This window comes from Cajanus cajan, chromosome 9 (assembly GCF_000230855.2).
Source record: "Cajanus cajan strain Asha chromosome 9, NIPB_CcT2T_4, whole genome shotgun sequence".
NCBI classification, from domain to species: domain Eukaryota; kingdom Viridiplantae; phylum Streptophyta; class Magnoliopsida; order Fabales; family Fabaceae; genus Cajanus; species Cajanus cajan.
Genome location: NC_138525.1, coordinates 18,210,396 through 18,228,034, shown reverse-complemented (window position 1 = coordinate 18,228,034; position 17,639 = coordinate 18,210,396). Strand labels below are relative to the sequence as shown.

Below are 17,639 nucleotides of genomic sequence, written 5' to 3'. Positions count from 1 at the left end.
GGAAGGAAAGCAAAAAAGAAAAAACAAAGCTAGTAGAAGTAGTTCATTAAGTGCAGTCAAAAGCACTATAGTTAAGAAATGAACTGCATCCAGTACAGTTTGGATCCAAAGACTTTCACTAACAAAGTACAATTATTTATAATTTTTCAATAAAACAAACTTAATGTTATAACAGCCAAAATCTATTTAGTTTGAAAAGCAACTGGTGAGGGTTTTAATCCGAAGTGGAACATCTCATCAGAGTTTCCCGACCCATTAGGGAACTTTTGCAATTTCTTTTCATTTATTTTATTTAATATAAGATAAATAATTTATATTGTAGTACAATATTATTGTTAATTATTGATAATTTATTTTAAAGTATTAAAATTTTATTCATAATATAAATATGATAAATAAATAACTTAAATTAAATAAGTAGTTAAAATAATCCTTATAAGTGCCTTTATTAAAGAATAGTCCTAAAATACTCGTGTATGTAGGAATTGATTTTTTATTTATTTATAAATATTATCTTTTAGAAACTAATTTTTAGAAGATTGTTTGGAGATAGATGTGTCGGATTTTAGTTTTTATAGCATATTTAATACATTTTAGAAAATATGAAATATAGAAAAATTATTTTTTGGAAGTGTTAAATTTTTACACTTTAAGCAAAAATTGTTTTCTTTGAGAAAATGTATTCTCTTTTCATTTTGTGGCTGTACTTTTGATTACAAAATTATCATTTTGTTTTCAATTTATTTTCTATTATCAAGATTTATATATGTAAAATTCTTTTTTTTAATTGTTTTCTACACAAATATTTTTTCAAAGTAAACGAGCTCTTAATGTCAAAGTTCATCGAATAGTCAAATCTTAATTATTTCAAAAACTAAATTAAAAAATATAAATAGTATTTTTATTTTCAAATTTAGTTTCTGAGATATAATAAAACTATTAAAACTAAATCTTAAGACTTACATATTTTTATAAGTATGTTCCATAAGTTAACTTTTGAAAAGAATAATTTTGAAGAAAAATTAAGATATAAAATAAAAATGATGTAAAGAAATAAAAAGTAAACAGGATGCCCAAATGAAAATAAGTTGGATAAAAGTTTTGATAGCCATTGAGTGGAGTTAGAATTTAGAACTTAGTTAAGGCTACTGTTACATTACATTTGTCGATAAATTCCTAACATGATGTGTAAAAATATCAAAATATCAAAATTCATTAACTTCTATTATCGTTTATTATATTTCGGTAAATTCCTAACATGATGTAAAAATATAAAATAGTCCTAAACCTTTTCATTGCGACTTACGATATACTACACTGAGGGGTAAGAGGGTTTAAGTTCAATGGAAACGGTGCTTCCTCGCGTTGGCCTCGGCCTCTGCACTCCGCGCCCAATCCACCCTTCCCGAAAGCCCAACAAACTCCGTTCCTCCTCCGCCTCCCGCGGCGGCGGCTCCCTATCTGCTACCTGTGCCACCAGCAAATGGGCGGAGCGCCTCATTTCCGACTTCCAATTCCTCGGCGACGCCACCTCGAGCGCCGCCGCCCTGAGCCCATCCATCCCGCCGCGACTCGACCCTCCCGAGCGCTACGTGTCGATCCCGCTCGACCTTTACCGCGTCCTCGGCGCCGAATCGCACTTCCTCGGCGACGGCATTCGCAGGGCCTACGAATCCAAATTCTCGAAGCCTCCACAGTACGCGTTCAGCAACGACGCTTTAATAAGCCGCCGCCAAATCCTCCAAGCCGCGTGCGAAACCCTAGCCGACCCTGCTTCTAGAAGAGAGTACAACCAGAGCCTCCTCGACGACGAGGACAACGCCATTCTCACTCAAATCCCCTTCGACAAGGTAACGGTTCTTTCTATTCTGCCTCAATTGAACTTTCAATTACAATTGAACTGATTTGCGAAACGACGACGTAGGTTCCTGGAGCGTTGTGCGCGTTGCAGGAAGCTGGAGAGACGGAGCTTGTGCTGGAGATTGGGCAGGGTTTGCTTAGGGAGAGGTTGCCGAAGACGTTTAAGCAGGATGTTGTGTTGGCTATGGCGCTGGCTTTTGTTGACGTGTCGAGGGACGCTATGGCTTTGTCTCCGCCGGATTTCATTGCGGCCTGTGAGATGCTCGAGAGAGCATTGAAGCTTTTGCAGGTGATTTACATTCTTATGTGCTTTGTTCGTTCCTTAAACATCGTATAAGGGTCTCTTTGTTTAGATAAACTTCTCCGGAAGCGCTTATAAGAGAATAAATAGGAGAGAAAATTGAAACAAACTTCTACATAAGTTAATTTGTAGAAGCTCTGTCGATTTAGCTTCTCTAAAAGCTTTTATTTTTATTTTATTTTTTACTTATGCATAAGTTAATTTTACCTTATGAAGAAGTATATTTCATTTTTTCTTCCTATTTTCTTCTCCAATTAGTGCTTTTGGATAAGTTTATTCAGCCAATATGTAGAAGCTCTATGTAATTGCTTCTCCAATAACGTATTTTTAATTTGTATATAATTTAGTCTTGGCTTATGGATAAACTTATTTAATTTTACTTTTATATATTTTTTTTTCTCTACAAGTGTTTTTGGAGAGGTTTATACAAATAAATCTGTGATAGAATAAATAAAACAAGTACTAATTGTTGACTTTTATAAGTTTGTTGACTTTTATAATAATTATTTTAAAAGTAAAACCAATAATGATTACTAATTGGTTGACATAGTAAACTTTTACACTGGCCGAGCATGCTTTTTTAACTATTTTAGGTGTGGTGATTTTGTTGGACATCGACACTTTTTACTTATGCCTTTCACCATGTGTGGCCATGTGTGCTTATTAGTCAAATAATCAATTTATTGTATATTCATGCCAAATGATTGTTCTCATTTTAAAATTAATTTTTAACTTCTAGATATAGCATTTATAAGACAATGATAACTAATAGTTTATATTCAAATTGTGTATTAAATCCCTTATATGCCGGTTACCTTCTCTATCAAATATTTCTCTTATTAATTAGTTTCTCTCTTGTTGGTTACATTAGCATTCTATCTCCACCATCATTTTTGTCTCATTTACTATTAGTGTATAAATCATTCAAGAATTAGATAAAGAGAAGGATATAATAGACAAAATAGTTATGTTTGGCTTTTAAAATAACAGATAAGTAAGAACAAAAATCCTCTTCTAAATGACAAATAAAAAGGAGTTGAGGGGTAATTCATTAAGTAATTGAAGAATATTAGCTAGCTATAGAGCATGCACATCTTATAATTGGCCCATTCTTTCATTACAATTTTATGAGGGCGAGCATTGGTGCAAATGTGCAGTGGGGAGGTTGCTGCTTTGTGACTTGTAAGTCTTAGGTTTAATCCTAGAAATAGACTCTATGGTTGCAGGGGTAAGGTTGTGTACATCTACCCTTCCTAGACACGACTAGGTGGAGCCTTGTACCGTGTTTCCCTTTTATTCCTTCAATACAATTTTGAACTCCCAATTTAAGCTTTGGTCAGGTTGATGCAGTTATAGATTGATTTGGTGCTGATGTAGGATTAAGCATATTAAAGCAAGACACTGTGCTTTTGTACAGACATTAATGATCTTAGAGGTTGAAATTTGTGAATGAAAATGAAAGGCATGGTGAAGTATGTTATTTCTTTTGATACTTAGTACTGTTGCATTTATAAAATTACTTGTATTTAATTTGCTATAATAACATAATGTGTATATGTATATATATCTTGAAGATTTCTATGTTGTAGTTGCATTGTAATATGCTGTACAATAAACTACCTGACCATGTAGGAAGAAGGGGCAACCAGCTTAGCTCCAGATTTACAAGCACAAATAGATGAGACGCTAGAAGAGATAACCCCACATTGTGTCTTGGAACTTTTAGCCTTGCCTCTTGATGATGAACATCGAGTGCGGAGGGAGGAAGGTCTTCTAGGTGTTCGTAACATTTTGTGGGCAGTTGGAGGAGGGGGCGCAGCAGCAATTGCTGGGGGTTTCACACGTGAAGACTTCATGAATGAGGCATTCTTACACATGACAGCGGCTGAACAGGTGTTCATGAATAATTTTTTGCATACTTTTATTTCTACTTTGTTTTGTATTTATTTATAAAGAATTTACATTTATCATTTCTTGATCTTCTTTTGAAGGTTGAACTTTTTGTAGCCACTCCAAGTAATATTCCAGCTGAAAGTTTTGAAGCATATGGAGTTGCACTTGCACTGGTTGCACAGGCCTTTGTGGGTAAAAAGCCACATCTTATCCAAGATGCTGATAACTTGTTCCAACAACTTCAACAGACTAAGATTACAACTGTGAGGAATGCACCCTCTGTTTATACTCCCAAGGAGAAGAGAGAGATTGATTTTGCTTTAGAAAGGGGCCTCTGTGCACTGCTTGTTGGGGAGCTTGATCAATGTCGGTCATGGTTGGGACTAGATACTGATAGCTCTCCTTATAGAAACCCATCAATTATAGAATTTATTATGGAGAATGCAAAGGGGGATGAAGACAGTGATCTTCCTGGACTCTGTAAATTGTTGGAGACATGGCTGATGGAGGTGGTTTTTCCCAGGTTTAGAGATACAAAAGAAACCAGATTCAAGCTTGGAGATTACTATGATGACCCAACAGTGCTGCGATATCTAGAGAGGCTGGAGGGTGTTGGCCGTTCACCCTTAGCTGCTGCTGCAGCCATAGCGAAAATTGGAGCTGAGGCTACTGCTGTCATTAGCCAGGTCCAGGCTAGTGTAATAAGTGCATTGAAAAAGGTATTTCCTGTTCGTTCTGAAGGTCAAATTGTGAAACATCAAGAAAATGGTGAGAAGGATGATTTTGGCTTTTCTGAAAGTGTGAATCCTCTGATATTATCAGATCGGGATTCTTCAGCCAATATTGAGGTTCCTGGAATAAAAAATACTGCCGAGACCAGTGAAGGTGAAATTATTACCGATGAAATTAAAAATGCTAGTGTGCAGATCATGTGTGCTGGTGTTGTAATTGGACTTGTAACTATGGTTGGTTTAAAAGTTTTACCTGCTAGGAATGGATCGCCGACGCATAGTAATATGACTGGTTCAGCAATAGCATCAGATACTATCAACTTAGGTAAGGTTTTTGGAGACATCTGCAATTTGGAAGATTAGTACACATGGTTACTTATAGATGATCTGAAGATTCATTTGCTGCATATCCAAAATTGGGTTTTATAAGTCTATGGTGTAAATTTCATGCATTAATTGCTTACTACTGCACAGGTTCCTTGGCAGATGAAGAAAAAGGAGAGCAACTACCAAAAATGGATGCAAGGATTGCAGAAGATCTAGTTCGCAAGTGGCAAAGTATAAAATCCCAAGCTTTTGGACCTGACCATTGCCTAGGAAGATTGCATGAGGTAAGGAATTTAACTGATCTGCATAAAATTGGAGATCATAAGCTTTTCAAAAATTAAGCACTAGTATGATCAATAAACTGATTCAACCCTTCACCAATGGTTATGCTAAATGTGGCAATTATGCAATCATGTGTCCTCTTCTGCATTTTATCTGAGGCTTCTTTTGTGCAATTATGCATCTTTATGGTGTTTATTATTTTTTCAATTGAATCCCAATCTGGTATGATACGATACCATTTAGGCCATGTTTGTGGAGTTTTGGAAAGCACTTTTATATATTTTTGTAGAGAAATCCAATACTGTTTACTGCTCAATCTTTATAATAAACCAACTTCCTTCCTTTATTTCATGATGATAGGGGTTCCATCCCACCTCCATGGAAGAATCCCCTGAAGTTAACAAACTAGGGTTATTATATTGAATCACTGTTCAGTTTATGAGCAGACCACCTTATACAAACCCAACAAACCCTTTAGCTCTTCGTCCCACACTCTGATATCGGCAGTTATTGCATTTCCATCCTTTTAGTGTTCTAGTGAGGAATTCAACTTTTATTTTAGATCGGAACTGAACTCAGATCTAATTCCCTCAAATATAATCTGAGCCCTTGCATGCGATTAATAATATTATCATGTGCACATATGGGCAAAGTCCCGTGGATATTGAGAAGCAACTTATGAATGTACTTTATGATATGATATTATTTGTATGCTCTTCTTTCTCCTGACCCAGTACCCAGTCTGTAAATATTTTCTTTTGATTCTGTTTCACTTTGACTGCCAACAGTCTTGAGGCTGTTATGCGGTGGATTATCATATTTGTGTAAGAAGTTTTGCTGAAAGTTGAGACCTGCTAGGTATTGGACGGTGAGATGTTGAAGATATGGACAGATCGTGCAGCTGAGATTGCAGAGCGTGGTTGGTATTATGACTACACCTTGGAGGACCTCAACATCGATAGTGTGACCATCTCACAGAATGGGAGGCGTGCAGTGGTGGAAACAACTCTTAAAGAGTCTACTCACCTCAACGCCGTAGGTCATCCACAACACGATGCTTCTAACAGCAGAACCTACACAACAAGATATGAGATGTCTTTCTCAGGTCCAGGGTGGAAAATTGTTGAAGGAGCTGTCCTTGAGTCGTAAGTAGATTATTTAACTCGTATGTATATTAATCAGGTTATCACACTTTAACTTCATCTACTGCCTTATGTGTAATTTTTTTATTTTAAACCTTGTGCGCTTTTCAAGCACGTTCATAGGCTAGATGTAAATACTCGCGGTGTCTGCCGTTACGATTGTCTTTCATTTACCTGCATTCGTTTGGGAGGATGGAATAAAATAAAAATGAGATAAAATGAAAAGGAAATGATGAGATGGAAAATGCAGTATTGTCCATGTTTAGATAATTAGGAAAGGAATAAATCCTTAGCTGAGATTGTAATTAACTACTTTAATATTTAATTCTATTAAATTAACAGTAGTCTCTTGTAATTTAATTTCGCCCCTCGCGAAAGAACGCATTGCAACCTTAGGTTCAATTTCTGATGATGGCAATGCTCAACCTTGCCAGTCTCCCGTTCTGTTTCTCTTTCTCTGGTGACTGCACCATTGGCTTTTCCGGCAGGATCTCCATCTGTACCGTTGTGGCAGAAGCGATGCAGAGGCAGACAGCAAGCTTCTACGAGGTGCTGCGAGTTGTGGGACTCATTACTGTTGAGTTTTGAAGGAAAAAATGGAAGACAAAATTTTCCTTTTACACACACACACACACATATATATATATATATATATATATATATATATATATATATATTTTTTTTTTTTTCTTTCTAATTTAATATTATTAAAAGAGTTAAGTATTATTTTAGTCCCAAACTTCATGAGATGTGGCCAAAATAGTCTCTGAAGTAAGAAAAATGAAACATTAATCTTTAATTTTTCTTTTCATCACTTGAGTTGGTCTTTGCCATGAATGAAACATTACATTGTTAGTTAACTCATTAGTTGACATGTTATGTGTTACATAATCAGTATTCAGAGATAGACAACTCGTTGTAAATCATAAAATTTCTTTTCATTTGAATTAGGGACACGAAAAGTTAATTACTTTTTTTTTTTTTTTTACTTTTTCTTTTTTAACCTAAATCCTTGGAAGTAACTTAATGACCTTTCATTTATTACAGCTAGTCATTCAAGTCCCTTCTTCATTGGCTTTGAACCATTATTGTTGTTCGATGTTCTTGAGTTGAGCATGTGGGTGGTTGAAAGTTCTTTGATGTGTTAGCAATTATTTCCAATGAAGTAAAAATATTTGTTAAACTCATTATGCATTTTGTTTATCACACGCGAATCTTATTTTCAGCTTTGTTGAAAGCATTGAAGTTGTTAGTTCTTCCTTACCATGATGTTCTTTCTTACTAGTTTAATGATTGATTTTTGTTGACAGAAGGTGATAAGTTTTTTCTTTTTTATGAAATAGCTTAAATGTGGGCATTTTGTTGCAATTCTTATTTGGTGTCTGTTTTTATGTTGCACCATTATTTGGGAACCCTGTAAGTAGTGGTGATGAGATTTATAGTGAAAAATGAAGTTTTTCTTCAATTTAATGAATCAGTTTAGCTTGAAATGAAATTTGGTAACCTATTTGTATTTAAGTCAGCTTTGAGGGACTATACAATTCACTTGTGAAGGGAAATTGAGTGGGTGACAAATGATAATGTAAGGGTAAGATCAAAATTGAGTGGATGTGAATGAGAAATATTTTGTGAATGGAATACAATACACAAGTTTATAGATTAAAGCTTTTGCTGAAGAACATCACTGCTGTAGGAATTCATTGCTTCTACGTGTATAATATGGGGACATATTTGGTAATAAGTGATTAATTTGTGTATGTGAAGGACTGATATGATAGGCTTTCTGCAAATGCATATAAGGAGAAATTTTATAAAGTAATGGAAGAGTAAAGAGTTAAAAGGAGTGGTTCCTCCACGTACTTGCTGATCGAATCAAAGTTCTTCTACCACATTATCAAACACACATTGACACCGCTAAACCTTGAGCTTCCACTTGCAAAAATGACATTTGATATTTTGATATTCCTCTGAAAAAAAAAATAAAAATAAGAACTAAGATGAAGAATGGGACATCAGCCGTATGTGAACAGTGAAGAACAAAAGAAGGGAGATGAGTTGTGAGAAGTAGAAAGGACTATTAATGGAAATATTTAATGTTGGAAGAGAAGAAAATAATGTTATCATTATAGTTTTCTTTAATTGTGATTTACACATGATTATTGTTAACTTTTTTTTTACTGACATTTCATCACAAAAATTAGATAAAAATATTGTCATTTATGTTGTTGTTGAGCTGATCATGTTTATCCATCTAAGCGGCAAGCCAAATAATTTATTTTGTGGCAAATAACATTCTAACTAACGAATTAACTATGGAGTTAACGTTCCATTGACGACAAAGGACAATTTGAATGATGAAAATAAAAGTTAAGAATTGATGTTTCATTTTTCTTTAACTCATAGACTACTTTGACAGTGCATCACAAGGTATAGGAGTAAAATATGATACTATATTCATTATTTAAATAATAGATTAACATATAAATATTATATAACTCAACTTAAAATAATTTTGTCTTCCCTTTCTCTCCTTAATTCTACTTCTAAATATACTATATACTTCCTTTCTCTAGCAGACATAAGATTATATACTTCCTTTCTCTAGCAGACATAAGATTCTTGAGGAGTGTTATCAATATACTTTCTAACACACCCTTCTTAATACACTTACTCTTATAAGTTAAAAATTATTGAAAATTATAAAATTAGGAGAGAGAGTTATTAAATACGGTGTGAATCCACTAAATTTTGTGTTTTTAATAAATTTCAACTAATGAGAAAGTGTTTAAAAGAGTGACATAGAGTATGTTGATATCATTTCTCAAAATTCTTTAATCTAAAGATGAATCATATAATCGAATGAGCATTCCATGTAAAAAGAGAAATTAAAAACTTATTATTTTTGTCTAACTCTCGCCAATAAATTATATAACTTTAACCAACTCAATTTTAATACATTTAATTTTGTCTATATTTGATAAATTATAATGTTTTTAATTTGTCCTTTAGTTATAAGAAAATTGTGAAATACTTAATCAATCCTCTCAACCCCCTTTCTTAACTTTGTAAACTAAGTATATGTTTAAAAACACTGTCTATAGGAATGCTTCAAGCACGAATGCTATTTGAAAGATACATTTGGAAGTCTTTTGAGGTCAGTTAATCATGGTGGTTTAACAAAATCGATAATGGAAGAGAAGGATGCACTCTAGAAGGATTGCATTCTAAGTCGGTTATTTTGTCATATCTACGTCAGTTTTAAAATTGATTTAGATGAGGGCGATGTAGATGAATGAACATATCTACGTTGGTTATGTAAAAATTGACTTAGATGTATGTGTTCATCTAAGACGATTTTCATACAAACCGTCTTAGATGTACACATACATCTAAGCTCATTTTCTCTTTTTTGACAAAATATGACATGTTGGAGTCAAATATGTTCTCTTACCTTCTGACCTTGGATGTACTTGCAAACATATACCCATCTCTAATAAATCTTGATGAGCACTGAATCTATCCTTTGTCTTGCTTGTAATGTTTAAAAGTGTGTCTATTACACTATCACATACATTTTTCTTGACATACATAATGTTTATACAATGTCTAACATCTAGATGGCACCAACACAGAAGATTAAAAAATATTGATCTCTTCTTCCACAAGTTTTTCTCAGTTGACTTCTTTTGAGTTTTTCCAAAGATAACATTTATGTCCTTCACCAAATCATAAACCTGTTCACTAGTTAAGGGTATTGGTGCAATTTTATGTTCTTGACATCCATTAAAAGCTTTTTCCAATCTTCGATATGGGTCATGGGGTCTGAGAAATTTTTGATGCCTAGTTTAAACAGTTTTCTTTCCATTCTTTAGTTGGAGGTAGCTTGTTTATTGTTCACATATAGGACATATGTGATGTCCTTTAACACTATATCCGCTCAAGTTCCCATATGCTGGAAAATCATTAATAGTACAAAATATCATTACACGCAACTTGAAAGTTTGTTGTTGATACCCATCAAACATGTCAACGCCTTATTCCCACAACATTTTCAAGTCCTCAATCAATGGACTTAGGTAAACATCTATGTCATTTTCCAGCAGTCTTGGGCCGACAATCATCATACACAATATCACATATTTTCTCTTCATGCACAACGAAGAAGGTAAATTGTAAACTGAAAGGAGAACAGGCCATGAGTTGTGGTTGATGCTTAAGATACCAAAAGAATTCATTCCATCTGCAGCAAGTCCAAGCCTTAGGTTTCTTGCCTCACTACCAAAACCTGGAAACAAAGCATCAATTTTTTTTCCACTATGGAGAATCAGCCAGATGGCGAAGCAAGCCATTATAGTTTCTCTTGTTTGCATGCCATGTAAGGTTCACTAGATCATTTGCATTAGCAAACAATTGCTTGAACCTTGGAATGATTGGAAGATACAATAACACCTTTGTTGGAGGCCCCTTATCTGTTATATCTTCATCACTATTACCACCACCATCCTCCACTTTATATCGTGATAGCCCACAACGGAGACACTTGTGCAGTGCTTCAAACTCTTTCCTGTATGATATATAATCATCAAGACATGCATGTATTTTCTTGTATTGTAAACCCATGGGACACAAAACCTTCTTTGCCTCATAGTGACGGTCTAGCAAAGTGTTGTCTTTTGGAAGCATTTGCTTCAATAACTCAAGCAACTCTATGAAACTTTTATCGCTTCAACCATTTCTTGTCTTTAAATTCATCAATCTCAACACTGCTGATAATCGTGTGAAGGTTATACAGTTAGGAAACAAAGGTGTCTTTGAGTCACTTTCTAAATCATGATGCACATGTGAATGTGCTTGCTGAAAAAACTCTTGTCCCACGTCACAAATCATGTCCTTTATTTGATCATCCATTTCTTCATCATCGTGCTGAGTTTGAGACACCCTTCGTATCTCTTTATGTTCACCATGCCATATCCATGTGGTATAACTCGTTAGAAACCCATCACAAATAAGATGGTCCCATATTTCATCAATTGTACATCGCCTCCCATTTAAATAGTTAACACAAGGACAATAAAACTTCCCATTCAAATCTACTTGATTTCGTTGAGCAAATTCCAAAAATTGTTCAACCCCATTTTGATACTCATTGGTGATTCTTTTAGCATTCATCCAACTACAATCCATTCTACATCATAAAAGCAGGATATAGTTAATATGCCACACCTGACATTTACTTAATATGCCAAGATCAATCCCTAAAATACACCTTGCTCAACACTATAGAAAAGGGGTTTACAGACTTGTGCCTGTCATTGCCACAATTGTTTGATAGGTCGGTTAGTTATAATAGTAATTAGTGGAATTTTTTAGGGAAGAGGAGTTGATGAGAAGAGTCTGTCATTTGGTGATATAGAATTGAGACTATGGATTCAGGGAATTCTTTGTTTTCGTTCACTTAATCAATAAAGAAATTTTTGTAGATTGACAATTAGAGAGGGAGTTGAGTTTGTAACTAAACTACCTAGCATTGCTGATTGTGGGTACAAGAATTGAAAAGATTGAGTGGTGAACCATAAACACTCAAGTAATTATTGGGTTCTACTAGAAATCCACTATGAACTAGGCATTTAAGCACTCTATTAGACTGTAGAGAAGTCTAGTAGAATATCTTAGGAATGATTCATGATTTTAATGGCTGTCCACTCAGATGCTAGTGCCATTGAAACATGACAAGATAAGATGACCTTGTAACCGTCAACAAATTTTGAAACTAATAAAGGCAATCAATGAAATCCTAGAGTTGCATCCCATATTGCTGCTAACATATCATTTTAGGACAAAGCATATAGCTAAAAACCAAGTATCCCAAAAGCTTAAGCTATTATCTTGGTGCTTGAAATAAAAAGAAATAAATTTAAAAACCTATCAACATTAAAACTATCTACTATGACAACACGCGCACAAGCCAATCTTGTGAGATGCGACAAGTGATCAAATACAACAAGGAAAATCCAATACAATATAAATGGGATAAAAACCAAACATTGAAGTGAGATATACTCATGAATCCAAAACATTTTCTAGAAAACATATCATTCATGGCAGTGAAGGAAAGCAACATAAGCAAAAAGAACCAACAACAGCAAGAAGCTTGCGATCCTTGCAAGTTTGTTGGACAAAAGTGCAGTCACTTGGTTAAGAAGTAGCGTGCCAAATTCTACATTTTAAAAACTGGTTTTAAAACTTGTTTTCAACCCAAAATCTGATTGCATGCATAGTTAATCTTTAATATCATTGCTACTAAATGATAACTTAACTATGCTAAAATATCATAAAGGATTCCAAAACTATAAAAAATTACATGCTTGTAAGCTTGGTAGGGACTAATTTTGCCAAAGCACTCAACATTTTCACTAGCCTATTCAGAAGCAAAAGTGATAGTCGAATACCAAATAAGATCCACATATAATAATTATTGGTCAATTATCCTACTTCACTACAAAAAATATAGCATTTAACGACCACCAAAATTGGTCGCTAAATTGTTAAAATCGGTCGCTATTTACCTTAGTGACAGAATTAGCAACCGAGTTTAAACAGTCACTAAAACCTTGGTCGCAAAGCTGTTTAGCAACGAAAAAATTTTCGATCGCAAAATGGTTGCAATTAGTTTGGTCGTTGAAGTGTATGGGACCAAATTAGTGACCGAATAAATTGGTCGCTAAATCGGTTGCTAAATATTTATTTTTTATTTTATTAAATTTTATAGACGTCGCAAATTTGGTCATTACGAACCACTCATATTTGGCCTCTCAAGGATTCTATTTCACAATACTTAACTTTTTAGTATGTTTTGTCATTAATTACATAATTTTTGTAAACTTCCCAGAAGGTCACCCATCCCTATATTACTCCAAGTCAATCACGCTTAACTGTGAAGTTCTGATGAGATAAGCTACCGAAAAATAGATACATGTTGTTAGTATAAGTAGTACAAATTAATTCATTGAAATTATTCTCAACTATCTAATCTCATACTTATACTATCTTTGGATCCTTCTCATTTTAGTATATCCGGACCGTTATAAATATATAATAATATATATAATAATTATATTATATTTAATTAATCTTTATTTATATATATACTTACTTTTATAATTAACAATCTACTTATTTCTATTTAAAATTAATATTATGATACAATTTAAATTATTTATTATAAATTTAAAATTTTAAGTAATAGTTTATGATACAATTTAAATTATTTGATCGTACGACCATGGTCTCCTGAGTTCGTGGCGGCGGATGCTAAGGTTGACAACACTTTAGTTTGGGTTCGTTTTCCGGGATTAGGGATGGTGTTTTATGATGAGAGTGTCTTACTTACCATTGCTTCTGCAATTGGGAAACTGATTAAAGTGGATCTAAATACTTTGAACATGACAAGGGGACGCTTCGCACGGGTCTGTGTTGAAATTAGGTTGGATCAACCTATTGTTGGGAAATTCAACCTGAACGGAATTTGGTACAATGTCGAATACGAAGGGCTTCATCTGCTATGTGCTTCATGTGGGTGTTATGGACACATCATGCGGAATTGCACTAGAACTATATCTACCCAGGAACAATAGTCCCCTAATACCCTTGATGCAGTGACGGAAGGAAATCAGTCTTCGACCACGGATGAGGCGGGTCATGACACGAACTTTGTGTTGCAAGATGGTCTAACTACATCCCAATTTCCAAAAGGTAATGCACTTGAACCGCATGGTGACTGGCTGGTGGTTAGACGAAGGAATAGGAAACAAAATCATAAAAGACTCTCGTTGAAAAACCATGCACCCCACTATGGGGAGGCGCCAAACCACGTGGCCAACAATTTTGAATGGGCTGGTAACAGTATGGGCAGACAAAATAAGACAGATTCCACTACCAAGGACAGTGGGGCCCATCATAATAATGAACCATGCGGAGTATCAGAGCCACCAACAACATGGATGGGACATGCCATGCAGTTCCATGCAACTAATCAGGCGCACGAGAATATGGTGCAACGAAAAGAGAAAAAGCGGGGCCGGGTTGAGGAGATTAAACCTCAACAAGATATCTCCTGGGCCACCATGAAAGCACCCTTACGTGATCTAAAAAAGACCATCAACTTTAAGTCTGTACTTCCTATTGTCCATGTTGAAGGAAGTCGTTTCTCATATCAGGATGCACCTGCGCACGACATCCAAGACGTAGTTAACAATAACCGAGTGGCTCACACACAGGAACTGGGAGGATCACATATCAATGAACATGAGGGTGTAATGCTAGTTGACAACAAGGAAGATATGCAGGACATCCCGAGTGCCTGCAACGAGGATATGATCTCCTAACCTTGTTGTTTTGGATCTCGCTACTCATGTCTGCAATGATTGAAGCACTAAATATCATCAGCTGGAACATTAGGGGCGCTGTCAATGCGAAGGGTAGAAGACGGATCACAGAACTGGTGCAACTGCATCATCCTGCTATTTTTGTTGTCATGGAAACACACTGTTCGTTCTCCAGTGCTGAGTCATTTTGGACGAAGCTTGACTATAAATTATGCCATAAAGTGGAAGCACGTGGTCACTCAGGAGGCATATGAATACTGATTGCCCAGCATAGCCAACTAGTGACCAGTGAAGTAGCTGTATCTCCTCAAGCCGTAACCTTTCGGGTCCTTCAGGGCCACAAGGAATGGTCGTGTACAGCTGTCTATGCTAGTCCATGTTATAACTTGAGGGCACAAGCTTGGGCCCATATAAAAAGTCTGAGAAGTCAGATTTCTACTCCTTGGATTTTGATAGGTGATTTCAACGAGATAGTATCACCTTCTGAATGTCAAGGTGGTCTATTTTCCATGGCTCGAGCATCACAGTTCGTACAGTTAATTGACGATTGCAACCTATTGGATTTGGGTGCCACGGGCCTTAGATTCACTTGGTATCGGAATCAACTCGGTTCCGTTCTAGCTAAGCGCCTGGACAGAGCACTTTGCGACACACAGTGGCAAACCCTATTTCCAAATGCCTTTGTGGAGAACCTTTGTCGAGTCTATTCTGATCATTGTCCCCTGCTTGTTAGGTGTGGTGGCCTGAGTGAGACAAAAAAGGACCGACCCTTCAGGTTTCAAGCTGCCTGGGCAACTCACAAAGGATTCAAGAAGATTGTAAAAGATGCTTGGATAAGGAGCATGCCAACTCTTGTGAATGGTTTGAACACGGTTCGGAAGGAGGCCATTGAGTTTAACAGGAATGTTTTTGGCAACATTTTCTTGAGAAAACGAGAGATTCAGGCCAGACTTAACGGTGCCCAGCTTGAACTAGAGAAACGACAATCTAAAAGTCTCACCAGACTTGAGACTAAACTCCAGGAAGAACTAAATGAAGTTTGTTTACAGGAGGAATTTCTCTGGTTTCAAAAATCGAGAGAGAAATGGGTACGGTTTGGAGATAGGAATACAACCTTTTTTCATGCACAGACCCTATCCCACAGGAGACGTAATAAAATCAGAGGTTTATTCCTCCCTGATGGAACATGGCACACAGAGCTGGAAGTGCTTCAACGAGAAGCTATTCGATTTTACAGAAATTTATTCTCAGATGACTCACAAGGCCACTTCGTAGATATGCAATACGGCACACCACCGCAGCTTGGTGCAGAAGCAGTGACATCGCTTCTGGCACCCATTACAAAAGAGGAGGTCCGTAGAGCGGTAATGAGTATGAAATCGTTCAAGGCACCGGGACCCGATGGTTTCCAACCTTTCTTTTTTAAGCAGTACTGGTCCATTGTAGGGGATGAGCTATGGCGAACTGTTAATGAGGCCTTCGTTAATGGTTCATCGGATTCTTCTCTCTTAGAAACTCTTATGGTCTTAATACCAAAAGTTGATCACCCCATGCACCTCAAGGAGTTCCGACCCATAAGCTTGTGTAATGTCGCATTCAAGGTCATCTCAAAGGTAATTGTCGCTAGGATTCGCCCCTTCTTAAACGACATTATAGGTCCATTTCAAGGGAGCTTCATACTTGGGCGGGGGGCGACAGACAACAGCATTTTGGCTCAGGAAGCAATCAACTTCATCCAAAAGGACAAGTCCAAACGGGGTTCGTTGGCATTGAAGATTGACCTGGAAAAAGCATATGATCGAATCAACTGGAATTTCCTTCAGGCCACGCTTTGGAGATTTGGCTTTCCAGAGAGGATTATCAAGCTTATCATGTGGGGCGTAACAAACTCATCTTTATCTGTGCTTTGGAATGGAAGTAAGTTACCCTCCTTTGCACCAACTCGAGGCTTAAGACAAGGAGATCCCCTCTCTCCATATTTATTCGTATTATGCATGGAAAGACTGGCCCTTAGAATTAATGAACTGAACAGCGAGGGCTGCTAGAACCCAATCCATCTCTCTCCAGGAGGACCACCCATCTCTCACCTCCTCTTCGCAGATGACGTTATACTTTTCAGCCAAGCAACAAATGATCAAGTCCAAGTAATGGCTTCTGTGATTGAGAATTTTTGCACCGCATCAGGTCTCAAGATAAATCTGGAGAAATCAAAATTTGTGGTCTCGAAAGGGGTGCCTAGCGCGAGACTTGAGCACTTAGAACAGACATTGGGTATCGAACATACACCCCGGTTTAAAAGATACCTCGGAATACCAATGATCTAGGGGAAAGCTAAGATTTCGGATTTCCACCATGTAATTGACCGTATTAATGACCGCCTAGCTGCTTGGAAGGGACGTCTTCTTAACAAAGCTGGTAGGTTATGCCTCATCAACTCAGTCGTCACATCTATTCCTCTATATATCATGCAGTCTCTTTGGTTACCCCAAGCAGTTTGTAATAAGATCAATCAAGCCAGCAGAACCATGCTTTGGGCCAAGGCGGGTTCATCAAGATATTGGTCTTTAGTAGGCTGGAATACTATCACTCGCCCGAAAGAGTTAGGAGGGTTGGGAATCAGGGAGTCTCAACAGGTCAACATTTCTCTTATTGGTAAGTTGATATGGGACCTTCTTCATTCACTGCAAAAACCTTGGGTCAAGATTCTGCAAGCAAAATA

At 36.3% G+C, this 17,639-nt stretch overlaps 1 protein-coding gene across 1 annotated transcript; it reads left to right on the top strand.

Moving 5' to 3' along the window:
* The first annotated feature begins 1,295 nt into the window (after window positions 1-1,295).
* ARC6 (Chaperone DnaJ-domain superfamily protein) lies at window positions 1,296-6,781 on the top strand. The gene is made up of 6 exons (XM_020380214.3): window positions 1,296-1,850; window positions 1,925-2,149; window positions 3,794-4,054; window positions 4,153-5,110; window positions 5,260-5,396; window positions 6,253-6,781. The coding sequence occupies exons 1-6, from the start codon at window positions 1,344-1,346 to the stop codon at window positions 6,541-6,543; spliced, it is 2,379 nt and encodes a 792-aa protein (XP_020235803.1). The 5' UTR covers window positions 1,296-1,343; the 3' UTR covers window positions 6,544-6,781.
* The last annotated feature ends 10,858 nt before the right edge of the window (window positions 6,782-17,639 follow it).

Coding starts and splice junctions, on each gene's coding strand:
- ARC6 (XM_020380214.3), top strand. CDS start 1,344: ATGGAAACGGTGCTTCCTCGCGTTGGCCTCGGCCTCTGCACTCCGCGC. Junction 2,150..3,793: donor GAGCATTGAAGCTTTTGCAG/GTGATTTACATT, acceptor CTGACCATGTAG/GAAGAAGGGGCAACCAGCTT. Junction 5,111..5,259: donor ATCAGATACTATCAACTTAG/GTAAGGTTTTTG, acceptor ACTACTGCACAG/GTTCCTTGGCAGATGAAGAA.